The sequence below is a fragment of the Phoxinus phoxinus genome, assembly GCF_949152265.1.
Source record: "Phoxinus phoxinus genome assembly, chromosome: 2".
NCBI lineage: Eukaryota > Metazoa > Chordata > Actinopteri > Cypriniformes > Leuciscidae > Phoxinus > Phoxinus phoxinus.
In genome coordinates, this window is record NC_136877.1 from 47,319,464 (window position 1) to 47,347,012 (window position 27,549).

The window sequence follows — 27,549 nt, forward strand, 5'->3', positions numbered from 1 at the left end:
GTGCAAAGTGCAAAAGTGTGTGTGCAGTGCTCCTCTGTTGCTCATATGCACACACTCTGCATGCAGCGGCATTGGTTAGAGCTTGGGGAGATGGAGAGACAAACAGAGATGAATGACACACACACACACACACACCTGCGGCTTCAATCTGAGAAATCAAGAGATGTGTGACATGTTTTGTGCCTGTGTGTGTCTTTCCTCCGGGTTCGTGTGCTCGTATAAATGTATGTGAGTGTGTTTCTGCGTGTGCATGCGGACATCAGGTGCCGTTGGCATGGAGACGGCTGCGGCAACGCGTGAGGCTGCTGCCATGGCAACGCTGTACGCCGAGGAGGGGGGTCGAGAGCCACTGCTGTTCACTTTGTCCTCTCTTTTGTTTGCTTCATACATCGAGCTGTGTGCACGCCAGAGAAAGGGATGTGTGGTAGTTTGTCGAAATGAATAACAGACAGAACCTTGAGCTCTCTATATTACCTTATTTTATTTCAGTTGTATTGTGAATGTGCCTTTTATAAATATGCTTTGTGTGAGGGTTCGATTGTGAGGGTAAGGTTTAGTAAATACTATTATCTTAGTATGAAAACCATTGCAGCCAATATCCTAGTAATATGCATGCTGATATGCAACTAGTTAATAGTGAGAATAGGACACGAAACTAAAGTGTTGCCATAAAAATATACAAACGTTTGTATGTGTGCACTAGTAACTGTTGCATGCTCATGAGCAGTGTTGGGGAAAGTTACTTTTAAAAGTAATGCATTACAATATTGAGTTACTCCCCAAAAAAGTACCGGTAACTAATTGCGTTACTTAGTTACTTTTTATGGAAAGTAATGTGCTATGTTACTTTTGCGTTACTTTTCAGTTACTTTTTCTTACCTGGCTATGGCTTGATCTCTTTCAGGCCTTGCAAGTGTTTTCTTTTTACTTATTTAGAAGTTCTACTATTGTTTAACGCAGTAATGCAATCAACAACAGCCTATATAACCTACTACACCTTCATTTTCTTTTAAAAACAATTATATATTGAATAATAATATAGAATAATATTATATTCTGAGAACTTCCTTATGCATGCCGTCTATAGATCTATAAACATTACAGATTATTGAAAGTAATGTTTGTTACTTTTGTACTTGGACTGCTTAAAGTAAATTCACTGTCCATTGTGATAATAAAGAGTGTAATATAGGCTAGACAATTGCCATTATGAAATAAGTTATATTAGACAAAAGACATATCTTAAACATTTAAAGTGTTTAATAACCTATTCGAGCAATAGGATGATACTAGAGAACAAACAAAATAACATTTGTCACCTTTAAAATGTGAAAGATTTCACATGGCATAAATACATTTATAAGTTGATTCCAATAGATCAAAACTCTTGAGTTTTCTATTAAGTGTCCTCAAAACAAAATCCATTTTATGCACACACAAAAAATTATGCAATGCAATGGGGAAAAAAGTATTATCTTAATGTAATGTTAGAGTGTTATCTAACATTTGTTATCATAACGAGTTTTGCGATCGGGACCTTTTCCCTGTCACGGAGACTTTGCTGATGATATTACGAAATGTAGGCACCTCCACAATGGACAGTGGCTGCATCTCCTCAACAATAAAAGCTGCAACCAATTTGTTGAGTTCAGTCGAACTAATTGTTTTACCTGGTGGTGAACGTGAACTGAAATCAAGCTTTTGTTGTTTAGCTTGAGGCGAGGTGCAGGTATCATTCGGCTCTCTCTCTTCCAACTCTGTAGTGCTGTGCTTTTGCATGCAGATGTTTTTTTTGTTTTTTTTGAAGTCGTGTTTTTTGCAGTTGACAAGCTTTTCGCCTACACATAATCTACAGTTAATGATTATTCCCTTCTCCTTTTCTTCGACGATTTCAAAATAATGAGAATACTTCCATCACAGTAATGTAATGCTCTGGCCTGCCATCTCCGTTTCTGACTAGCGTGATAGATTCTACGTGTAGTCTACCAATGACTACAGTGCTTTAATTTTTTTGAATGCACTAATTAAGCTGAAAAGTAAATCGCATTACTTTTAAAAAAGTAACTGTGTCCTATTCTTCTGCGATCCAGAACAGCAGCACAGCTGAAGGGTTTGTTTGAGCTGCGCCCTCTACAGTAGATTCACAGATGTGAATTTGCGTTTCCTTGCATTTGCACTTTTGGTGAGAAAGGGTTGATTTACATTTGCCAAAAATATAACTTTTTTGGGGGGGAAAAACAAACAAGCAAGCCCAGCCCAGCCCATCCCAGGTGAGAAGAAGTAACGCAAAAAGTTACATAATGCATTACTTTCCGTTACAAACTAAGTAATGCAATTAGCTAGTTTTTAGGAATTAACACAATATTGTAATGCATTACTTTGAAAAGTAACATTCCCCAGCACTGTACCTCCATGCACTCTTTTTCTTTATAGTAAGATGGCTAAGGCACACAAAGGAAATAGGTTATAGTATACTTGAAAACTAAAATAAAAGTTCCCATGTGCACGCAATAGTTTCTCGCGAGCACCTTTAGGGGCTCCGTAACCATGACCTGAAAGGGGACATATTTAGTATTATACTAAAATACTTTTTACATGCTAAAAAGGTATAAATTATCAATCAGACGACAGAAGGCATGTAGTAGATTGTGTTTTCAGCAAAGTTTGATATTATGTGGATAAATAAGAGGCCTTAGAAATGTGCTTATCACTTATGATAAAGTAGGCAGTTGTTGAAAGAACAAATGCAAATAAAATATGTCTATGTTTAGCTGTTTTAGGACTTATTATGTTAAACCCTGTTGCGGTCCCCTTGGAAGTGTTCCAAGGCTGCTAGTGGGACCCGGTCCCCTGGTTGAAAACCCCTGGTCTCTGACGTGCTCTAAATTGTGTGTGTGTGTTTGTGTGTGTACTCAGGGGAACAGAGGAAGTGTTCCAGGCTCTGGAGGATAACCAGGTGACACTCTCTGTCATGAAAGCATCTCGTTTCGCCAAAGCATTTGAAAAGGAAGTTGACCACTGGGAACGCTGTTTGTCTCTGGTGCTGGAAGTCATTGAAATGATCCTCACTGTACAAAGGCAGTGGATGTATCTAGAGGTACGCACACACACACACAGAGCACTTCCTACAGTTTTATACAGCATGTTAATCATTCAAATGCTTCTCTTATGCTTTAAAAGACTATGGTTACATTATCCAGCTATATACACAACACACTCCTGACCTTCCTCACACCCGGCTCTTTCTCAATAAACACCAGTCACATTAGATCACAGAGGGGTCCTCTCTCTACACGTGAGGCACAAACTCACTTCACTGTAAATGATAATCATCTCACACACTCATAGTGGAGTTCAGAGTCACACATCTGTTCTGTTGCAGCTGATGAGGAGAGTAAACCATGGCTGTCAGCCTGGATCTCCAGTGTGTACTAGTGTTAGTAAACACACCTGTGATGGCTCCAACCAAGCACCACACTGTTTTATCTTCCCTTCTGTGCTTTTCTTCGTTTCGCTTGTCTGCTACCACATTCTTTCATTTGTCTTTCTTTAGAACATCTTTCTGGCAGATGACATACGTAAGCAGTTGGTTCGTGAGACGGCTGAGTTTGATGACGTCAACTCCAGTTGGAAGATCATCATGGGCCGACTCGATGAGGACAAAAATGCTCTCAGAGGAACACACCACTCGGGTAATAAAGGGATGGTGCTGGATGGAGAAAGTCAGTTCAGTTGACCGCTAGCTTGGCAACACTCCTGGGCAGATGGATGAAACGTGTCCAGGTCACAATTCACCTGGGAAAACATTTTATTTTGCATAAAGAACATAAAGCAGGTTAATCATTAAGAATTTTGCAATGCAGAATTCGTTGAATGACAATGAAGTGCAAACATAATTCATTCAAGGATCTTTGCAGCTTCCACCATTCTCATTACTGTAATTCCCAGACTTTTTTGTCAGTCTAACCTTTTTTGTTTTGTTTAAATATTTACTTGAAGTACCATCTGAGATTAATATTATAGTTCATATTTCAATAATTTAACAGCAAATGTGCATGGTCACAGTTCTCTGTTGTTGGTTGATTTATTTTTATGATTTAATTATTAGCTTTTTTTTTCTCACTGACCCCCTACAGTTCCCTCCTGATTTTTTTATTATTATTAGAATGGAAAAAAAAACATGCACAGTAAATGCAGAACAACTACAAAGTAAAAATACTGCCATCACACGCACACACACACACACACACACACACACACACACACACACACACACACACACACACACACACACACACACACACACACACACACACACACACACAAATAGGTTTCCTTGTATTCTAGTATTGTTCTAGTATTATTTTATTGAGAGTACAGATCCTACTGTTTAACATTGTATTTTAGATCATCAATAAAATGTGACTACTATGAACAACTATTTAGCATCTTTTAGGATATCACATCAGTTTAAACATTTAGTATTGTATAGGTTGTTCTTGCAAATGGAAACCAATACTAAACATCTACAACGCTCTTTAGGATGAACTTCCTTTTCTACAGTTGACATATTGAGCGTTGCAGTTTCTCGCAGTCATTTTTCTACTGGAAAAATGTGTTACACTTCTGAATACTAAGATGTGAAAATGTAAAGAAACGACAGGTAATAAAGAACACGTGTATGTTCCTTTTTTCTGTGGTCTCAGGTCTTCTAGAGAAGCTCTTAGAAATGAACACTAGGTTAGAGGACATTCAGAAGTCGCTGGACATGTACCTGGAGACCAAACGGCAGGTCTTTCCTCGATTTTACTTTCTGTCTAACGATGACCTCCTGGAGATCCTGGGTCAGTCACGCAACCCTGACGCTGTGCAGCCGCACCTCAAGAAGTGCTTTGACAACATCAAAAGTCTTCGCATCAACAAGGTACAGACACTAGAGCTGAGTGACATGACCCAAATCTTATACTGTAGGAGCAGTTGAGCAATTTTATATCACATTATTTGTATATATTTGACATTTCAGAAATATATGGGATTCAGCATTAATATTAGTTTTATAATCTGTTTGTTTGTATGTGTGTGTGTGTAGGTTGGGATCAGTAACAGCAAGTCGGAGGCCAGTGGGATGTTCTCAGCTGACGGGGAGTTTGTTGACTTCACTCATCCTGTTCTTCTGGAGGGGCCAGTGGAGGTGTGTTTCCAACACACAGTCCAACACAGCCTTTTTTGCCAAATGCATTCTCCATTGAGCTTCTCGTCTTGTATGTGTAGGCGTGGTTGTGTGATGTCGAGCGAACCATGCGCTTGAATCTGAAGGACTGTCTGAAGAACTGTTCCACGGCTCTCAAGAAGATGCCAGGAAAGAGGGGCAAATGGGTGCGAGACTGGCCAGGACAGGTGTGTGTGTGTGTGTGTGTGTGTGTGTGTGTGTGTGTGTGTGTGTGTGTGTGTGTGTGTGTGTGTGTGTGTGTGTGTGTGTGTGTGTGTGTGTGTGTGTGTGTGTGTGTGTGTGTGTGTGTGTGTGTGTGTGTGTGTGTACATCCAGCAATTACACTGCAAAATGTGCTTTGCTTGTCTTTACAGATGGTGATCACAGCCAGTCAAATCCAGTGGACCACAGATGTCACCAGAGCCCTCATGACCAGCAAAGAGAGAGGAGATAAATCTGCCCTTAAATCACTAAAAAAGAAACAGGTGAGAGGAGCTGAGCAGTTACAGATTTGAGCCAGCGATTCACAGGTCACCGGTTCAAACACCTGAAAGGCCAATTTATGAATTATATAGAATTATGCTGCCATTGTCCTCTTGGGAAATAAAGATGGTTGCAATAGGTGGATTTTCCCTGTATTAAATGTACAATAAAGGCCAAATCCAACAATTACGTTTTTGTCCCACCAGCGACGGGTGGAAGAGTGTTTGAATCCAAAAAGGAATATCTCGACAGAATCTGCAGACTTTTTCTGTGCCAATTTAGAAGGAAATCTGTAGGATTCTCTGGAATGGATTACTACACGGTGTTAAATAAAGCTGAGGATACTACTCACTTGTTAGTAGCTGAAATCAAAATAAAATTATCCCTAATATTTAATTAACAAACACACAAGCAGTAGGGGATTTGTCAAATTTTCGGAATGACAGGTGTTTTGATTCTGCAGAAATCTGCGGAGCTCTCTGTGGAGTCCTGCGGGCACAGATTCAATGCCAGTCTGCTAATAACTGGTGGATGAACTCCATATACACTACTGACTTCACTCAAAACCCTTTATGGGAAATGAGTTATTCATTTCATGTGTGTTTGTACTTGGAGCACAGGATACACTACATACACAAGTTAATTAAGGACGGCAGCTCAAATGAATTTAATCCAATCACATTTTATAAGCCAAAGCCAGTGAGACACAGAGAATGGCTTAGGCCTGTCTCTGTGTCTTTGAGAGTTAAGATTTAGTCTCAGAGCATGGCTTCTTGGGCTTAAGGAAGGTGGGGATTTTTTTGATGTTAATTTACATTTACATTACACGTCTCAGCTGATGTTTACCGAGTATGTTTGGAGTAACAGCGGCTAGGTTTGATCTGGAACCCCTGATCCATAAAATTAGTTTGCGTTGCGTCTGAGCGTGCCTGTCTTCTAATAATGAGTGTTTGCATTGTGTTACCCAGGTGTCCATGCTCAGTCAGTACTCTGAAGCCATACGAGGAAACTTAACGAAGATTCTGCGCTTGAAGATCGTCGCACTGGTCACCGTGGAGGTCCACGCCCGTGATGTCATCAGCAAACTGGCCAAAGCAGGCTGTTGTGACGTCAACGCCTTTGACTGGCTGTGCCAACTACGTCTGTACTGGGAAAAGGTTAGGGGGAAGACAGGATGAAGGGATGGAGAAAACGAATAGAATTGACATAAGGTCATCAACACAACAGTCTAAATATCTCTGTCTGTGTGTGTAGGATGTAGACGACTGCGTCATCAAACAGACCAACACACACTTTCGCTATGGCTATGAATACCTGGGCAACTCTGGTCGTCTGGTCATCACCCCCCTCACAGACAGGTAACACATATGATCAATTTGAAACTATATGTACAGTCAAAACCCTTTCAGGGAAGTCATTTCACTCGACGGCCATCTTTGAAACGCCTCTTGGGCAGCTATTTTAGTCATGCAAGTACAGCTCCTATCTCTTTAAATTGGAAAAAAAAAACATAAATTCTCCAAAGCTGTTCAGCAAGCTTACGATTAAATTTCACATTTGCAATCACCAATGAAATCTGACAACAACTGTATCATAAATGTGGTTTCTTATGCTCAAATAGCGTTAAAAAAGTAATTTTTTTCAGGCTAGAGCAGCCATTGGCATGCGATTGGCCATATAGGGCGTTGCATTTCTTCTATTCATAGTAATACGAGTGCACTGTCTTTCTATATATGAAGTCTTTGGTATAGTGCAGGTTTTAAAACAAAAACCCTTATTTTAACATATAAAAACTTTTTAATAAAATTCATAAAAAGATTACAATCATTCTCAATCTTCATTTTTTTGTTCCCCCCCAAAAATGGATTTTGACAGTTGACTTATGTGTCCACTGCAAAAATATATACCGGTAGTAATAGATATTCCAGAGGTACATGGTGTGTGAATTCTGAATGTTTTAAATGTCATAAGTAATGAAAAAATAAAATAAAAATGTCATAAACATTTAAATGTCATGAATAAATAAAAAAAAACACTTTATTTTACAAAGTCCCCCATGGTGAGAAGTTCGGACACTTTGTTTTCATTATTTGTTTTATTTTTTTCTCTATTTTCACATTTTGAAATAAAAGTGAAGTCATTATGTGGTGACCAAAAAAGAACTGATTGAACGAATCAAAAACTCTTATATTTTAGTGTTTCGAGAAATGAGCCGCTCTTTGTTATAAATGACATCATTGCACACACCAAACATTCTCTCAATCCTCTTTATGAAGAGATGCTTTTCCCATATACTCTATGCCAGGCACTTTACTGCCTGCTTTAATTCACTTTCTTGTCCAACTCATCCATTTCAGAAATTTAATTGAGTTTATTATTATTGTTTTTATTTTAGTTTTGTAATGAAATTCATAAATCATAATTTTGTCAATAAAATAAAAAATTGGCAAGCATTTTATGAATGAAGCTTTAAATCAAAAGGTCTGTGCCCGGTTGCATGAAACCCCTCCACTGATTTGGCTAAAGAGTATCCCTGAGGGGGAAATAAATCCCTGAGGTTAGGGATTTCTTCAGGAGCGGGGCAACAAACGTCAGCTGTACAACAATATCTGAGTTATGGAGATCATTTAAAGGATAATTCCGGTATTTAACACCTTGAGTCTATATATTGTAGTTTGTTTTGGATGAACAAGAGTGGTGGACAACATTTTTTTGACAATGGTTCCTCTCTCGAGTTTTTAACTATAAAAGAATTGGCCATGGATCCATTTAACATTGGAGTCAATGGGCATGTCCGAAAATGTCATTAAAACAACCTTTAATATTATTTTTCAAAACTGTGCAACTCACCGAGTGATTAGTGGTGTTAGTTGATGTTCCAGAAACAAAAAGTGGTGCAAAATACAGTTTCTGTCGTGTTTTATTCGTCATTTTGTAAAATCCCATTGTTGAAAAAATTGTTCCACTATAGCAAAATAAACGGATTGGAATCATATATTGCGACGATATATTGTTTATAATCATCAACGAACACCACTCACCACTCGGTGGGTTTAACAGTTTTGTAAACGAACATTATTGGCTGTTTTAATGACATTTTCGGACATGCCCATTGACTCCAATGTTAAATGGGTCCATGGCAAATTCTTTTATAGTCAAAAACTTGAGAGAGGAACCATTGTCAAAAAAACGTTGTCCACCACTCTTGTTCATCCAAAACAAACTACAATATAGACTCAAGGTGTTAAATACCGGAATTATCCTTTAAGGGGGTCTGGCATCCTAAAATACGAACACTTGCACGCACACCGATGCCACCAAGCCTAAAAATCCTTCCGTGCCACAGAGCGCCACTCATACTTTTCTATTTATATTTTGCCCCGATTAACAGAACTTAAAGAAACACTTAAGCAATTAAGGAGAGACACTTAATGACAACCTTAAGTGGACAAGCTCAATACTAAGTGTATCCTTAACCTTATAACTTGGATTTTCTTAACTTGAGGGCTTTGTCGCGACCGGGCCCTGATAACCAGTTCCCTGAGACAGAACACAGTAACATCCGAGTGAAGTTTTATTATACTCTCACTCTTGATACGTTCATTTGAGTTCATGTACATTTATAACAGTGAATTTTACCTGGGTGTCACTGTGCATGTTGATGCATTAACACCACCAAGACCTCTGGCTGAGATATAATCACCTACACTCTCATATTATACTATAACTCTCATATTAGTAAAGATATCAATATATTGTGTGATAGTCAACTCCTGCAGTTGACTGATGTGATCAGCTGCTTTGGAATGATCATTATGGGGACTCTGATGCTGTTATCTGACTTCAGCCATTATCCAAGTCATTATGAGTGAGAGACAGGGATCATGTCATTAACCTTATCAGTCAAGATCTTACCTCCCCATCAGTAGAGCACACCTGCACATAGAGGAAGAGAGAGAGAGAGGAGCTCCAGATGTCTCTGTGTGATAATAGAACAGAAATGTGAATCATTTCGTCTACATGAAATTATGCAGAGATTCCAGCTAGGAAGTGGAGTCAGGAGTCAATGGCGGATTTCCTGTTGTGTGCCTTCAGAGACTGCACAAAATCAGCACAGAACGTGCTTCCAGTGGAATGAAAGGAAGAATCTAATCCGGGTTTATTATGTTGAGAGGGTGACATCTTAAGCCCACTCAAGGACATGGACAATGTGCTTAAGCCTGTCTGTCTCTTTTCCATCTGTGTATGCGCTTACGGATTCATGTGATTGGAGTGAATATCAGTGTGTGTGCAGTGTGTCTATCCCTGCTGCTTCTATTCTAGCCCTAAGAATTGCCAAGACATATTCCCAGAAGTTATTTGTTACAAACCCTCCTCTTAGTGGTGTACTTTAAGAATAGAATGGTCAATAAAACATGATAAAGAAAGAATGTGACAAATGTGACCAACTCCATGCATATCTACCGCATGTTTTTGCCTTAACAAGCCATGATTTGTCAGAACACATTATAAATGTGTAAATATCATATATGTGACCCTGGATCACAAAACCAGTCATAAGTCGCACGGGTATATTTGTGGCAATAGCCAACAAAACATTGCATGGGTCAAAATTATCGATTTTTCTTTTATGCCAAAATCATTAGGATATTAAGGAAAGATCATGTTCCATGAAGACATTTAAATTTCCTACCGTAAATATATAAAACATTTATTTTTGTGAGTGAATGCAGCACAATCGCGAACATAACTGGACAACTTTAAAGGAGATTTTCTCAATGTTTAAATTTTTTGCACCCTCAGATTCCAGATTTTCTAACAAATATTGTCATATCTTAACAAATCATACATCAATGGAAAGCTTATTTATTCAGCTTTCCGGTTATGTATAAATCTGAATTGAAAAAAATTGACCCATGCGACTGGTTTTGTGGTCCAGGGTCACATATGTCAGTGTATGTATTACAGATTGTGTTTGTTGTCTGTGTAGGTGTTACATGACTTTAACCACAGCGCTGCATCTGCACCGGGGCGGCTCTCCCAAAGGCCCTGCTGGAACTGGGAAGACAGAGACGGTTAAAGATCTGGGTAAATCTTTGGGCATGTACGTGATAGTGGTTAACTGCTCAGAGGGCTTGGACTTCAAATCTATGGGCCGCATGTACTCCGGGCTGGCTCAGGTATCCAGTAAACCACATTATTCAAGCACTTAAACTCTACAGCAGTTAATGTAGTGTTGTTGAATATGTGCTTATGTCTCTCTCCAGACTGGTGCGTGGGGCTGTTTTGATGAGTTTAACCGGATAAACATTGAGGTCCTGTCAGTGGTGGCTCAGCAGATCCTGTCAATCCTGTCTGCTCTGTCTGCGGGACTCAACAAATTCACCTTTGAGGGAAGACAGATCAACTTGGTCTGGTCTTGTGGAATCTTCATCACCATGAACCCAGGTGCTCAAACTCACCCTTATGTTTCTCCATCAAGCCAACTTACTTTCTTCTGTGGAACACAAAACAAATATCTTTTTCTCCATATAGTGAAAGTAAATGAGGAGGCTGTCAAGCACCTTAATGACAAAAAGGCATCAAAAAGCTTTGTCTGAAACAAACAGACATTTAAGTCATTGTGTACAAATAATCTTCAGTCTTCAATGCTATGACTTTGATTCTGATTCTTACACAAATAATTCAGATTGGTTTTGAACTGGATCAATTGATTGATTGTTTGATTCAATCAAAGGAGAACTGGGAAGGGTCAAGATTTTCAGTGATTAAACAGTGTATTTTGGTCTGTTCCTTAGACAATCTCATATTATATTTTCAGAATAAAATTAATTTATAAGATAATAATAAGATACATTTTTTATCTTTTAGGGTTTTTATTAATTTATTTTAAGAGATTGGCAGCCCAAGGCCTCATTTACTTGCAATGAGTAAAATAAACCTTTTATATTCCTCTTTTAGGGTGTGTTCACACTTGTCATGTTTGATTGGATTAAAACGAACCCTGGTGCGATTGCTCTGTTAGTGCGGTTCATTTGAATAAGTGTGAACGCTGATATCTGAACCCTGGTACCACCAAACAAGCGGACCGAGAAGCTGAAAAGCTGAGTCTCAGTCCGCTTCCAAACGAATCTGGTGCTGTTCGACTGAAATATGAACGCAACACGGGCCAAAGATATGTAAACGAACCAAAAACAGGACATGATGTCACCAGATGCGACCCTAAAAAGGACAGAAGGCTCAAGCTCAAGTTTTTTCTCGTCATAGTCAAGATGTTGCCCATCACAATTCGGTACATGCATCAGAACCACGTCTTTTCGCAGCATATCTTCATTTGTGTGTGTGACGGAGGGATTCCTGCCGCTGTTTTGACTCCTTTACACATGATATAAACTCTTCACGAGTTCTAAGCTGGTCAAAATACCATCATATTTAGGTTATGCAAATACAACGAGTGATTTTATCCACAGCACACAGCATTGTTTAGGATGTTTGGTAAGTCATGAAATATACGTAATAAAAGCCCACCAATCAGGTTGTGAACATATCCCCATGCCTTTAGTGTTAAAATGCAAATGTGAACGCTGAGCAGACCAGGACTAAATGCGATCCGAGCAAACCGAACTACAAGTGTGAACACACCGTCATATTCCACTGAATAAAGTCATACAGGTGAAACAATATAAGGGTGAGTAAATGTTGACCAAATGATAGCTGATCTATCCCTTTTAATATCTTTATAGAGTTGGCAATATATGTTTTAGTCTGTGCTTTTGTGGTTCTCATTGCTCTTCCTTCCTCCTTTCTATGTATGTTTCTTCTGTAGGCTACGCTGGTCGCACAGAGTTGCCTGATAATTTGAAGTCTATGTTTCGGCCGATCTCTATGGTAGTGCCAGATTCCACCCTTATAGCTGAGATCACGCTTTTTGCAGAGGGTTTCAATAACTGCAAGGTACACACACACACACACACACACACACACACACACACACACAACTTCAGTCTGATGTATTTATTCTAAAAGTTATTTCATTCTTTAAGCATTGAGTGGCTACACAGCATGATTAACACCAATTCAACCATTTAAAACAGGGAGAGTGTGATTTTGCACTCCTTTCTGGACACTTAAAGGCTTTTCTTTTTAAAGCATCATCTTTTTTAAATCATGTCTCATTCACTGACAACCTTGAGAGCAAAACAGAGGCTGTTTTGTCCTTTTTAAAACCTTATACTTAAGGGTGAAGTGTGTATTTTTTTTATGCTAAAATACATTCTCCTATTCCACACCTCCAAGTATCGATGATTCACCCTTTTTATTATCCACCAAGTATCATTCAGAGCAGTAACAACACACCCCTCCTCAAAAAGCAGCACAATGAAGCATCATTCATGTCTGTACCTCTAACACCACTAATTCATATTGTATAATTGAGTCATTTCTGTAAGTTCAGAGTATATGAAGAAAACAGTTGTTGATGGAATTGAGAGAGCTGCTTATTATGGGATATTAGATTCTATTGAAGATGGCGGAGATCAACTCAGTTATGCAAACACAGATGAACTGGCTCACACACACACTTACACACTCCAGGGGGCTGATCCTACCGTCGGATTACCTCCAACACGCAGCAGGCATGCCAATTGTGAGTTTACGCACGCATGTGCACGAGAGACATCCGACCGATGCGTAATGCCAACCCCTTCAAACACACACTCCACAAACACACACCCCTGTGGTTGACCAAATCCCACAAGTTTCCACTGGCTGCGTCCCCTCTCTTCCCCCTGCCTGCGCGCTCCAAACGGGAAGCCTCATTTGTTGATGCCGTACACAAGCCCGGCGGGCTGGCAGCGGCACAGGCATGGGGAATTGGACTCAGAATTACAAATAATGGACTTGAGATTAAGAGAGCTGGGAAGGGAACCAGCGCCAGCCCCAGCCAAGCACAGAATGTCAATGGCAGATTTGATTGTCCCGGCACACTCGGCCCTCTTCCAGACACCCATCTGCATAGTCAATACGGCAGAATCATCGCGTGCTGTCGAGAGAGAACTATTACCTTTGCAAATGAAAGAAAATGGACATATCAATGCTGGGCCGTGTTAGAGAGAAAGAGCGGGAGAGTATTGCCCCGACGCACTGGAGTGTACAGGTCTTGGTGTTATGAGCCATAACTGACAGCGAGATGACCGTCCCCTGTGAGCCCATAGTCTGCTCAGCCTAGCGTGACTTTGGCGCGTGTTTCCGTGTGTGTGCTCGCATGAGCGTTTGTGCCGGTATAAGTAAGACTGTTAGCAGGCAGTGTGGAAACGGAGCTGACATGGTAACCCTCACACACACACACACACACTGACTTCTGCCTTCTGTTACATATTCACAGTATTCATGGACACACACAAACGCTCACTTGTGTGCTTCAGCCTTTTTTGCATTCTGTCGCTCTCAATCACACACATAAATAGCACCCATTGTGTTTATCTGTCTTTATTTTTCATTTTAAAACAATTGTGCTTTTAATTATTGTCTTTCCAATAACATTTCATAAATTACATCTTACCTTCAGACTGCTTATAATTTATTCATGTTGAATTTACATTGGTGAATTATTGCTAACATGCAATTGCATTCTGGGCATTAAGCATTTGTATTGAAGCTCCTTTGTCTGAATTAAAAGCCTAAATTAAATCTGTTGATTATATAACATTATACTAAAGATTATACTAAACAGCTCATTTCATATAGATTTGTTACGATCACTTTATGAACTTTTTGAAGCATTAAAGAGTCAGTTGCGTAGCTGTTAATGGAGGGACAGAAAGCTCTCAGATTTCATCAAAAAGATCTTCATTTGTGTTTCGAAGATGAACGAAGTCTTACGGGTTTGGAACAACATGAGGGTGAGAAATTAATGACAGAATTTACATTTTTGGCTGAACAATCCCTTTAATTTATTATTAGATTTTCATCATCTCAGGAACCCACTGCAGTTCCCTCATAAGCCCCCAGGGGTTTGCGAAGCCCAGTTTGGGAAACCCTGTGGTAAAACAGTGGCATACAATGCAAAACATGACTGATTGGTTTGTAACACACTTTTTACTTAAGCTCTCCAAACACAATACATTTTTGCAAGTTCGACAAAACCTTTTTGAAATGCAAACCTCTTTTGAATCATTGTGTTTTCTTGAGGTTGCTCATCTTACTGACTTTGATTTTGTTTTGATTTCTTGATCTCCATTCCTTCATAGATGAAAAAATGATGCAATAAAGGTTATTGAACTTGTTCATTTACACTCCTCTCACTCCCTCTCATGATCTTTCTTTATCTGCCCGTCTGCTGTCAGATACATTACTGTCTATACCTCTTCTATGGTTTCTGTTAGCTGTGGGTGTTCAAGGTCACATGATCCATTTTCTTAAGAGATTTATATAATGTTAATGTCATCTGGAACTGTAGACACTATTATTTTCTTACCAAATGCTCCTTGACTTATTTTAGAAAATTCATACAGTATGTGAACTTTTCACAATCCAAACAATTCCCGAAAGACAAAATCAGCTCTTGGCCTAATTTTTTCTCCCCCATTTTTCCAGTTTCACTCAAGAATATTAATAGGTGGTGTTCTCATCATGTTATCATTGTATTTTGTAAAAAAAAAAAACCTGAGTGAGAAAACCATTGTTAGACTAAGTCTCTTGTCTGTCGTTGTCTCTCTCTCAGGTTTTGGCTAAGAAGGTCTTCACTCTGTATTCTCTGGCAGTGCAGCAGTTGTCTAAACAGGATCACTATGACTTCGGCCTGCGAGCTCTCACCTCTCTGCTTCGCTATGCTGGAAAGAAGCGCAGAGCTTGTCCTGACATTGTCGATGAAGAGGTGAGGCACACAAATATGCAGCATCCAATAAATCCAGAAACATTCCTCTCAGAGTCCTGCTTCACCTGAATACGCCTCAGTGCACGTTCAGTGAAACAGACAGTTTCTGTGTGTATGTGCACTGAACTATCAGTGTGTTTGTGTGTGTGAAGTGCTAATGCTGAGAGAGACATGTCACAAAAACGTGCTCCTCTCTGGATGTGATAAAAAATTTATCAAAGGGGACAAAACCTTAAAAGAGAAGTCGAAAAGGACTCATAAGCCCCACATGAGTGCTCATCTCGCCACTCTTTCTGTCTTTTTCTCTTTACTTCAATATCATCACCCATGGAAAAGGTGCCCCATGTTTATTTAAAGGTTCACATATGTGTAAGGTATGCTTGTTAAAATAAATGTCATTCGGAAGCAGTATGGCCACTGCTTTTGATTACAGAAGAGCAGGAAGGGCAGGTTTCAGATGTATCTGAGACCAGGTTTGCGGTCATAAATTAAGGTTGACATTTGGTCAAGTGAAGCTGGCCTACCTTAGCTTTGAAGATGTATTCCTGCACTGCGCTAATTTAACATCATTTTTTTCCCTCATACTCTTTGACCTCAGATCCTGCTGATGTCTATGAAGGACATGAACATTGCTAAACTAACCTCCATCGATCTGCCACTGTTTAACGGGATCATCCAGGATCTTTTCCCTGCCGTGGAAACGCCCACTATCGACTACGGAAAGGTAGCCTGTCCCGTAGTGTTCATCTGGCCTCATAATGGACTCATAAAGCAACTGAAAGTCTGTGTCTATTTGTGTATGAATGTGTGCTCTGACTCTCAGCTCTTAAAAGCATGTATTTTTTGTGTGTTTTTGATTACACCCGTCCTATTTTTCAGTGAACAGCTCTCACACAGGCTCTCTCTCACTGAAACGCCTTTCAAAAGATCCATTAAAGCCTGCAGATATTTTCCTGCCCTGTCTGTACACAATTCACACAGTCCACTTCTTTAATACAGATAAAGGCCAATGCAAAGGTGTTAGTGGGAGCTTAGTGGATAAATATTCTGACAAGCACCCAAAAGGTTGCTGTTTTAAAGCCAAGACAGTCTAATCTGTGGGCTGGAGAGTTACAGATATCCCACTTTAACATTGTGCCCTTGAAGTTTGTAGTGTGTAATGTCTGCGCCAATAACTCTAACTCAGGACATCCATCTAGAAATTACTTACTTCTCTGCACTTCCCTGCTGGGAAAATATATTTTATTGGTTTTAGCTGGTCTCCCATTCTGGTCAGCCTGGTCTCTTGGCTGGTTTTACAGCAATGTTTCTCAACCTTCATGGCTCAATGTACATCTTTATTTTTAGCTGGGGGGTTAAGATTTTGTTAAAAGGAGAGTTCACCCAAAATATGAAAATTGTTGTTACAACCCTGTATTAATTTATTTCTTCTGTTGAACTTAAAAGATAAAGAATACAGTTGACTGTAGCCATTGATTGCCCTAGTATTTTTTACATACAATGGAAGTCAACGGGGTCCATCAACTGTTTAGTTATCAGCATTCTTCAAAATATCGTTGCTTGTGTTCAACAGAAGAGAAAAACTCATACAGGTTTGAAACAACTTAAGGGTGAGTAAATAATGACATCATTTTCATTTTGGGGTGAACTATCCCTTTAATATAACTCAATTTAAATAATTTAATGACTTCTTGGGTGCCCCCTGTTTGAGAACTACTGTTTTAGAGGTTTTATAAAGATTTTGAAAATGTTCAGCTGGTCAGGCTGGCAAACCAGCGCTGGCCACTTAACTAAACCAGCTAAACACTAGCTTGGCTAAACGGTGAGTCCAACTAGACCTGCTAAAGATCTGTTCTGGCTGTTTTAAGCGTTTTTTTTGTTTTGTTTTTCAGCAGAGTTTAGACTGGGAAAGAGAACACATTTGAATATCTTTCAAATGTCAAATCTCTTTAAGCAAGACACATTATCTCTGGTCTCTCTGGTCAACTCAGGGATCTCTATTTTAGTACAAACTGTATACAGTAGGTACTGTATAAAAATAATTATTTAAATAGAGAATGCAAAGCTAAAACTTATATGTATTTGATATATTTGCTTCCGGCTCCTTCCACAATCAAATGCGACACACACACACACACACACACACACACACACACACACATAGACAAAAAGTAGTATATTTCTCCTTCTCTGCTTCCACTCATGCACATCATAGTGTTTTTTATTGCTGTTATATTACCCATCCTGCATCCTCATCTCCACCTTACTCCAGCACAAGCGCCTCAGAGCTGTTCCCTTTATTCCTCCTCTCCATCTGTTTAACGAGTCGAGAGAGAAGTTTGAGAGCGAGATTAAATTAACCTGAGAGTTTAGCATGGCTGCTTTAGTGCCTCTGGAGCAGTTCTGGTTGGTGCGACTTCACTCAGGGGTGCAGTATCAGCGGGTGTTTTTATTAAGATGGCCGCCCACCTCTTGCCAGTTCATTTGTCTTTAGTGCTTCAGTGAGATTCACCTCCACCGAAGGGATGTTTTTCCATCATGGAAAGAGTTTATGCAACGTTATGAAGCAATTAGCACATATTTGGTTATCAGAATTTCAACGTTACTCCGTCTTACACACGTTTTCTTTCTCTTTATCACTAGCTGAAAGAGGCTATAGAGGCAGAGATTCGTCTGAGCGGTCTCCAGGTGACCCCCTTCACCGTGTCCAAGGTAATTCAACTGTACGAGACCAAAAACTCCCGACACTCTACGATGATAGTGGGGAAGACTGGCAGCGGCAAGACGGTCTCGTGGAGGATCCTTCAGAACGCCCTCAGCACCATGCACCGCAACGGAGTACCGGAGTTCAACCTCATACGTGTGAGGCTTCTATCTAAACCTTATCTCTCAACTTTCTCTGGATCAATAGCTAGCTGTCTGGCTTTTTATGTTGTCTAAAGTTCAACAGGTCAACACAAGGTTCCTCAATAACAAAGCGGCCCCGTTAGCTTTATCGCAATGAGTTGTCTCCATACATGACTAGTTTTAAGGGCAAAGATCATGCCTCTAAAACAAACGTCTTCACAGCAGCTGTTTTAGAGCCTAAGAGGCTACGCCAACCTTCCATCCCTCATTACCATGAAAATGAACCGCCGTCAGCGGCCGCGCGATGCATTTACCACCAAGACAACAGAGTTTCCCTTAAACACTCTTCGCTGTTTAGAGAACATGTGGCAACAAGGACTTAACACTCATTAAAAGCCCCCCTGACAGACTCGCGGCTCACTCGTGGGTGTTTTGACAATGATGGCGTAGTCAAGACGGCAGCTAGCGCTAATTGTCGCCGCTTATGATCTCTTTCTTTTCACAGTTGGTTTGGCTCACTCCACCAAACCAACCAGCCACTCCACGCTGTGCTTTTAGCACGCAGTCATTGGCTGAGACTCCTCATGTCTAAAACCGTGTGTTTAGCGTTCATGTTTGTTCTGATCTTTTTTGTTTTCGCTTCTGTTGTTTTTCCCCATCTTCTTGATTCTTTGTAACCCCTTTCACGTGTCTCATCCTGGTGCGGGTAAAAATAGAAGAGTAGGGTTGGGGGTGGGGGGGAATATGTGTTTCTCAGGTTTTCCTTCTTTAATGATGTTCCTGGAGTGTGTGTGTGTGTGTGTGTACGAGCGAGAGATGCAGGTGAGGTCTGAAAGATTGTTTTTATGCTTTGTTGATATTCTCAAAATCTTGTTTTTCTGTATAGACGCCATCCAAATTTGCCCGCCTTTTGTACTGCACCCTATAACGTGTTATGAATAGTATACTACTCTTACCGAGTTTAGTTACAACCGTGCTCCAACACACCTGGCTGCTATTTTCAAGTAAAGCTAAAGAACCTGATTAGTTTATTCAGGTGGGTTTAATTAGCGTTGGAACTGCTGGGATGAGAAATGAGGGACCCTGTACTTGCTAAATTAAACATTTAACATAATGAGGTCAAGTGACAACATGTAGCATGCTGTTAGTTTTGGAATATTTAGTTGCGTTGAGAATAGCACATTACCAATTACAAAATTAGATTAAACACATAAAAAAAAAAAAAAATAGAAATACTAAAAAACAAAAAAAAGACACTAAGTGAATACATTGTTTAACATTGCGTCTTATCACAGATGAAAACAGTTGTGCTGCCTAATATTTTTGTGGAAACATTTAACATTATAAATTAGGGGTGTAACAATATATCAATATATACAAAAATATAACGATATGTATAGTGACAATATGTATTGTGGAAAGTTCACCCAAAATAAAATTACTGTGTGAGAAAATATTCAAGTTTTCTGAGTTTTAGTGTCAGTACTAGATTAAACTACTATATATAATGTTGAATATAATGTATAATAATGCAATGGGGGAATATTTGTGTGTCCTGATAATGCCAAATGTCTCATGTTACCAGTCAAAAGTGGCCTACATTATTTTAAATATATCTAGCCAGTGACAGAGTGTAAGGATATTCATCTAAAATAATTCAGTATTTTCAGCTTCAGAATCATGAATATTTCTATTCTAGTGTCTTTATTGTCCTGTGCATTGGGTTTCCAGCACCAAGTCCAAGCATATTCATTTACACACACAATGTAATATCAAATTTAGCATTTTAATCTACAGTACATTTTTTGTTAACCTTTTATCACGTCTTGGAGTATCACATTAATATCGGATTGTGAGTTCAGTATCGTGATATGTATTGAATCGTGACATGAGGTTATCGCTACACCTATAATAACTATATATATATATATATATATATATATATATATATATATATATATATATATATATATATATATATATATATATATATATTAAAGATATAAGTATATTTCTTCAAGTATATATGTATATATATATATATATATCTTCTTAAAATATATATTTATATAATCTTAATACTCCTTACTGTTTTTCATTTTTTGTAAGTATGCTGTGCAGTATGCAGTAATAACTATTGCATTCCAATTATTCTATAAACTAAAGAATAGAAGTCAGTGTACACTGTTTACAGCAGCACAGTATTCAGTAAGTGTAAAGTAGTGTTGCTAATTCTCCCTCCAGTGCTCTCGCCCCTGTCCTTGTCACTGTCTAATTCTCTGTGGGTTTGTGTACCTGTGGTGACTGTGTGTTTGTGTACCTGTGGTGACTGTGTGTCTGTGTGGGTTTGTGTACCTGTGGTGTCTGTGTGGGTTTGTGTACCTGTGGTGACTGTGTGTCTGTGTGGGTTTGTGTACCTGTGGTGTCTGTGTGGGTTTGTGTACCTGCGGTGTCTGTGTGGGTTTGGCGTCCTGGTGTTAGCATATGATTCTAAATCTCTGTTGGTTTACATCTCTAGCTACTCTCTGCCTAGTGTGTGTAATTCTTTACAGTTTGGGGGTCCATCTTGTTCCCCGCTCTCTCTGTGACTCAAGCTGCCATTTCTATTTGCATCCTCCCTTTCTCTCTCCCTCCTTCTTTCTGTCTCTCCATCTCTCGATGCCTGTCTCCTCTTTCATATCTGACTCAACACCCCTCCCTCTTTGCATATCTATTTCTGGTGCCTATCTCTATCTCTCCATGCAAACACCACCTCACCCTGTTTCCTCATTACCACCACTCCATAAAACACACACACCCACCCTCGAGTCTCCTGTGTGTCAGTCTCTCACCGCTGTATGATTTCACCTCGGTTTGCTTCCTATCCTGTCGTTGAATAATTCCCTCCTACTTTGAACTCTGACCTTTTACCTTTGCTGATGCCCCTTTAGGAGTGTCCCCTGAACCCCAAGGCAGTGAGCCTGGGAGAGTTGTACGGAGAATACAACCTCTCCAGCAATGAGTGGACGGATGGCGTCCTTTCCTCGCTCATGAGGGCGGCCTGTGCAGGTACATTTAGTCTTGCCTTTGTTTCCTTTAAAGCATTTACAAGCAGTTCAGTGCGTGGTGTACCCTCTGTAAGCGGTGTAAATGTCAACTTAACTTGAGTTTAAGATGGAGAACAAAACAAAACAATGTGTACAATTTGGATTCCGACATTTGTTTGGATCGCACTCGTACAGTGTGTGCATATAAAGACAGCAGTCTGAGGAACAGTTCTGCAGCAGTGCTCTTTAATCGTCGCTCTCGCACTCCTCTCTTCTTCACATCAATACAACGTCAAATACATTTCCCCCTAGAACTGTCAAAACTTGCTAAAGGAAAACAAGCTCAGGTGTCTCATTAAAGGGAGAGGAAGCTACTTGGTGAGTCTGTTTCGCACTCATAGTATCGATTTGGTTTTAACATGAAAGAGGATCATTTTAAAGATGGACGCTTTAATGATATAATGCTGATTGATTTCCAGTATAATTAAAGTAAAAAAAAACAACACATTTTTGGTGTGGTCCTATAGTGATGGAGCTGTGGAGATACAACATAACACTGTTTCTAATTCTAGTTAACTAGTTTAATGCTGGTTAACAAAGAATACAGCAATAATTGCTTTTAACAATAGATTAAAAAGATCTCTCATTTTGATTTGTCATCGGTTTTATAAAATGTCTACTTCTTGATGGATAAAACTGATTTTTATTTAATTTTATTGAATGTCCTGTAATGTATTTTTGAGTGGCACATGTGTGAAGTAAGAGTAAGAGGTGTTGTGAATGCGGTTTCATGTTGACTTTAAAGCTGGTGCTCATCAAGAAGTTTCGCATGTTGCTGGTAGCAGGCGCTCTGCGACGTCAGCTGAAGCACTGACAGAGGAAATGAATCCTGATGTGACGAGAACAAACACAAGAGGGAAAGAGAGAGGGAAGCAAAGAACATGTGAAAGTGGTTGTAGAAAAGTTTGCTGATTAGTTTTCTTTCTTCACCATCCCGTCCAGCCTGGTCTCTGCCCATAAACTCTCTCCGTCTCTGTGCCAGTCTCTAGAGTATCACAGGAAATCACAAAGCTTGTTTTTTCCAGCCTTTCTCTTTGATCGCTGTACAGCTAAAGCAGCAGGGATTGGTGGCGTGTTTTTCGTCAGTTTTTGTACTTTTGTTCTGTGTACAATCCAATATGAAGTTATATTTCTTAATTATTGGTCTATGTACACATGCAAGGTTATATCTGGCTATTGTGTCTCAAAATATCTTTTTTATTTGAATGAATTATACGAAATTCATGTTTCTTTATTGCGGTGATGGCAGTGTTTTGTGAATTGTAGCGGCTGTCACACTGATCTAGTCTCTGGCTCTTCATCTGCACATTATTCTGAACTTGACCAACATACAGCTCAAATCCCCTCTCTTTCCATCTTTCTCTCTCTTTCTGAGTTTTTCACTTGCAGTTTAGTTTGATTTATTGGCATGACAAATAGCTGCATTTGTATTGACAAAGCATTTGCAGCTTATTGTTAAAGAGAAATGACAATAGTAGAAAACAATAGTAGAAAACAAAGAATGGCTGACAAAGAATCTGCTCAGAACGGCTGCTTGGTTTTCTCATTTTCTCTCATAAGTCTCTATATGTGTGATATTACAGAGCAGGTCTGCAAGAGTTTAACTCTCAGAGACCCAAGCGCTGAGACAAATAATGATTTTTTTATTTCCCTTTAAACAGTTTTTTAAGAATCTCACACGTCATTGAAGCACTTGAAAATACTTGAAAAGGCAAATTTAGAGGCCTGCAGCTGAAGATCGAAGTCTTCTCTGTAAAATAGATTGTTGAAACTTCAATATGTTCTTCTCAGAGTTTTATTCGGCTATGCTAGAAATAATTTTACAGAATTTAAATGAAATAACAGTGTGAATGAAAAAAAAAGTGTTACGTGTGTGTGTGTGTGTGTGTGTGTGTGTGTGTGTGTGTGTGTGTGTGTGTGTGTGTGTGTGTGTGTGTGTGTGTGTGTTTGTGTTTCTCTCTGGACTTCTGCAGTCCCCCTCCTCCCTCCCTCTCTTTTAATGTTTCAATGGGCTTCATTGGCATGACAAGTAATGGTGCATTTGCCAAAGAGAATGAGTCAGTGAGTATTAAAAAGAGAAAAATGCTAAATAAAAGGAGAAAAATATTAATATTAATCTGTCAATACAGACCATGCTGTATTGTGAATATAATACATCACAGCCTTGAATTCCTTATTGCTCATGTAAAACAATTAGAAAACAAAGAGTTTTTACAGACTTGTTTTTTTAATTAAAACATTATTCTGTCATCATTTATTCAACCTCATTTTGCACCTAACCTGAATGCCTTTCGTTCTTCTGTGTTATCAAAAGATACCTTTTTTCTCATACAGTGGAAGCCAATGGTAACCAAAACAGTTTCAATAACATTCAGGAATGACTTGAGAGTGAGTAAATGATGACAGAATTAAACAAAAAAATGTTAAGTGTCCTTTTTAAGAGAAGATTTAAAAAAAAAAAAAGGTTTTAAAGTGAAAAGTTTTGTTTTGTGGTAAGTTTGCAGTTTTCATTCAACTTTGTATTGAGTCATAGTCGTTTGTTTGTTTGTTTTCCACCTACTACTTCCTGTTGCCGGATTGTTTTTGCGGAGTATAGACCTAGTCAAGACGATTCCCATTTTCTTGGCTAGATAACATTACATTTGACGTTTCCTGGTTTGTTTTGTTTTCTCTGCTCAACTCTTGAATTCACAGGATTTTATAATGATATGTTCAGAAACTACTAAGTTGTAAATGGTTCCAGAATTTAATTGCCTGTTTTGTGTCCTCATAGTTAATGGCTATTGGCCTAATTATACCCTGCATGCATTATTTCTGGAGTTCCATGTCCTTTTTTCTTTTTCTTTTTTTTTTTACAGAATACAACAGGCAAGGTCTCAGTTGGGTGTTTTTCCCATTTGGCGAGTTCTTGGTTTGTTAGTGGACCACACACCTCGCTGCCATAAAAAGCAATGGCCTCAATTACGGCTTATAATATTTTCAGCCTCATTTTAATTGAAATCTCTACAGGACATTGCATTTTTATGACAGTGTGGGCCCTGTGAGCCCTTCCTCTCGATTCTTTCACTTCAGGGTTGATGTTGCCTGTGGACCTGAGTTGCAGGCCTAATTGTACATTGATGAACGTATGATATAATTGGATATGGATATGTTTGTCATGCATGCATGTATGAAACCTAGAGGTCAATATTCTAGTTTTTAATTTGAGCTTTACTGCCAGGGTAAATGGTCCAGGTCTGTCAGTGCTGTTCTGTTGCTGTAATTCAGAATCAGAACCAGGACATGTGTGTAGATTAGGCATTTCTGAGTCATATTGAGTGAGATCAGAAACTACAGATGTGGATTGAACTGGTTGGAAAATACTGGGCTTATCCAATAACTCTGCTACTAGGAGAGTGGGAGAGATTTTTTTATCGCTATATTTTTATTACTGTAATTTCATTTAGCTCATGCTTTCTGTGGACAATAATTGAATGTGATTTCAACACTTAAAATCATATTTATAAGATAATACATTCATCTGGAGAGGACATTATTGGGAAATAACCCCGTAACTGTCCAGGTGGTCGGTCTATTTCCTATGAATGACCTTCTGACTGTTCATTAAAATTCGTATTAAATGGCTACTTACTTAATAAATGAATAAATGGACATGCAATATAGGTTTGAGTTCAATCATTGATTCTGAAAGAGGCCAGCGAGTGATTTGAGAGATGCAGCGATGTTGGAAATGGGTTGGCACGATGGTCAATGCAGTTTAGCAGCCATTATACACAAATATTTGACTGCTGCGATCGATCATATTCCAGAGAGTCGTGTTACGATGTCAAATAGTTTTTGATGTCAAATAGCAGATAGAATGAAAGGCTTTTATAAAGTTTCAGGCAAAAATCGTGCAATTTTTTTGTGTGTGATATTTATTTCAATAAATGTAAGTAGTATAATCAGATGTGCTGTAATCTTGTTATTAAAAAGTCCATTTTACTTCTACCCGAGAGATCGTGTGCTTTGAGTAATTCTAAGAGTCTGGTATTGATTACTACAAAACAGCTTCCCATACAAATGCTTTAGTCATTATTACGGTTAAACTCATTCCCCCTTCAAGAGCCATATTGAATAGCTTTTGGAGAGCAGACAGGAATTAGTATATTTAGCTCTAGTGCATTTGCTTTTTAATGTGGTCGTTTTGTCTTGGAGCTCTTGTGCAGTAATGCAGAGATCTAATGGATTCTGATCTGAATTGCTGATTCGAACACCTCAGGCTGTTTGTTTATTTCATTTTGCTTAGAACTTTCTTTCTCTCCTGCTTCCCCTGCAATTAAATTTGCCTTTCGTTTGTGCCTCGCTTTTAACCTAATTTGTAGAGCCGTTTTGTCTATAGGCCTCATGCTGTATATCCTAAACTCTTTCCATCTCACAGACAGGAGTGTCCCATCACTTCTTAAACTCTGTGGCCATTTTGACCAAAAAAGACGTCTCTCAATGGAGCACCGCCATTCTCCTGCCGATTGTCAACCAATGATTGTCTCACTTTTCGCAGCCCACAGTGTTTTCTCTGTTTCAGTGGCTCCTTCAGTTTCTTTCGTCTTATCCAGGGGTCTTGAACTAGTCTTAAAGGGATAGTTCACCCAAAAATGAAAATTCTGTCATGATTTGCTCACCCTCATGTTGTCCCAAACCGGTATGTATTTCTTCCTAGAAACCAAACAGTCTTCCATTGTATCAACCCATACATTCTTCTTTTACATTCCACAGAAGAAAGAAAGAAATTACATGAGGGCGTGTAAATGATGAGAGAATTGTCCTTTTTGGGTGGGCTATCCTTTTAAAGGTATAGTTACCAATTACAATTACCAACAATTACTATCATCAAACCACTCGATTGATGTGAATTTCTTCAAAAACTTTTTGATGCTTCAAAGTTGACTTCCAGTGGAGGAACAGTAATCTCTCAGGTTTCGTTAAAAAATATCTTAATTTGTATTTTTGAAGATTAACACTAATCTTATGGGTTTGAAACAACATGATGAGTAAATGATGACAGAAATTTCAATTTTGGTTAGATGGCAATACCCAACATTTTGAACTCCAGCTTTCTAATCACGGTTTGCAGTGGCTCAATACGGCTTGTATGTGTTGTGTGTGTCCTCTCCTCCCTGTTCAGAGAGGAAGATGGCCCAGAGGAGATGTGACACTTCCTGTAGCTGTGTGTGACAGTTCTGGTGTTGTACGCTTACCCAGGCAGCCAGCAGGCCTGCTGCTTCCAGACAGGGCGCGTTTGTATGTGTGTGTATAAGACAGATGAGCCGTGCTCTGTGCTTGTGTTTTATTGTTTTGAGTTCAGTAAATGAGACACACATGGGCAGATAACGGGACAGGAAAAGATAAATGATCAATTAGAGGCTTCACCACAATTGCCTGCGAGTCTCTCTGATGTCTGCGAAACCAAAGTAGGGAAATGAGACTGACAGAGAAAAGAAGAGTTCTGGAAAATGAAAAATAGAGAGACAAAGAGATCCAGGGTGTATTAGGAAATTCACATTCATTCTGTGTGTGTGTGGATGTGTGTGTGAAGCACTAACACTTCCTCTCTGTGTGGCCGAGCTCAGATGAGAAGCCTGATGAGAAGTGGATTGTGTTTGACGGGCCAGTGGACACACTGTGGATCGAGAGCATGAACTCTGTAATGGACGACAACAAAATCCTCACACTCATCAACGGAGAGAGAATCTCCATGCCTGAACAGGTACTGGTGGACGGCAGACGATAGCCGAAACACACTAAAACCTCGAATGCCGCCCACCCAGTGTTATTTCACTTCTGATTCCAGACCTGATACTGTGTGTTTCACCTCACTGACCCATAAGGCTACTACCGTACATGGAACTATTTATTTCCTTCACTTGTGCCCTTTTTCAGTTATTGGGCAAATCTAATGAAGAAATGCAGAAGCACATTTTATTCCAAAATCAAAAAGAAAACATATAGAGAGCCTAAGTCCCTCCCCTTCCGGTGGACCACCATGGGACCTTATTTCGGAAAAATATTGT

At 39.3% G+C, this 27,549-nt stretch overlaps 1 protein-coding gene across 1 annotated transcript in view; it reads left to right on the top strand.

The window, feature by feature from the left end:
* Positions 1-27,549, top strand: part of dnah2 (dynein, axonemal, heavy chain 2) — a 161,571-nt gene that overhangs the window by 80,623 nt on the left and 53,399 nt on the right. Inside the window, 16 exon segments of the mRNA XM_079584640.1 lie at positions 2,917-3,097; positions 3,554-3,692; positions 4,707-4,924; positions 5,090-5,191; positions 5,272-5,397; positions 5,584-5,694; positions 6,661-6,849; positions 6,947-7,050; positions 10,683-10,872; positions 10,960-11,140; positions 12,519-12,646; positions 15,414-15,566; positions 16,165-16,290; positions 18,210-18,428; positions 21,344-21,461; positions 27,109-27,245. Of these exon segments, the coding sequence (XP_079440766.1) occupies positions 2,917-3,097; positions 3,554-3,692; positions 4,707-4,924; positions 5,090-5,191; positions 5,272-5,397; positions 5,584-5,694; positions 6,661-6,849; positions 6,947-7,050; positions 10,683-10,872; positions 10,960-11,140; positions 12,519-12,646; positions 15,414-15,566; positions 16,165-16,290; positions 18,210-18,428; positions 21,344-21,461; positions 27,109-27,245 (2,422 nt within the window).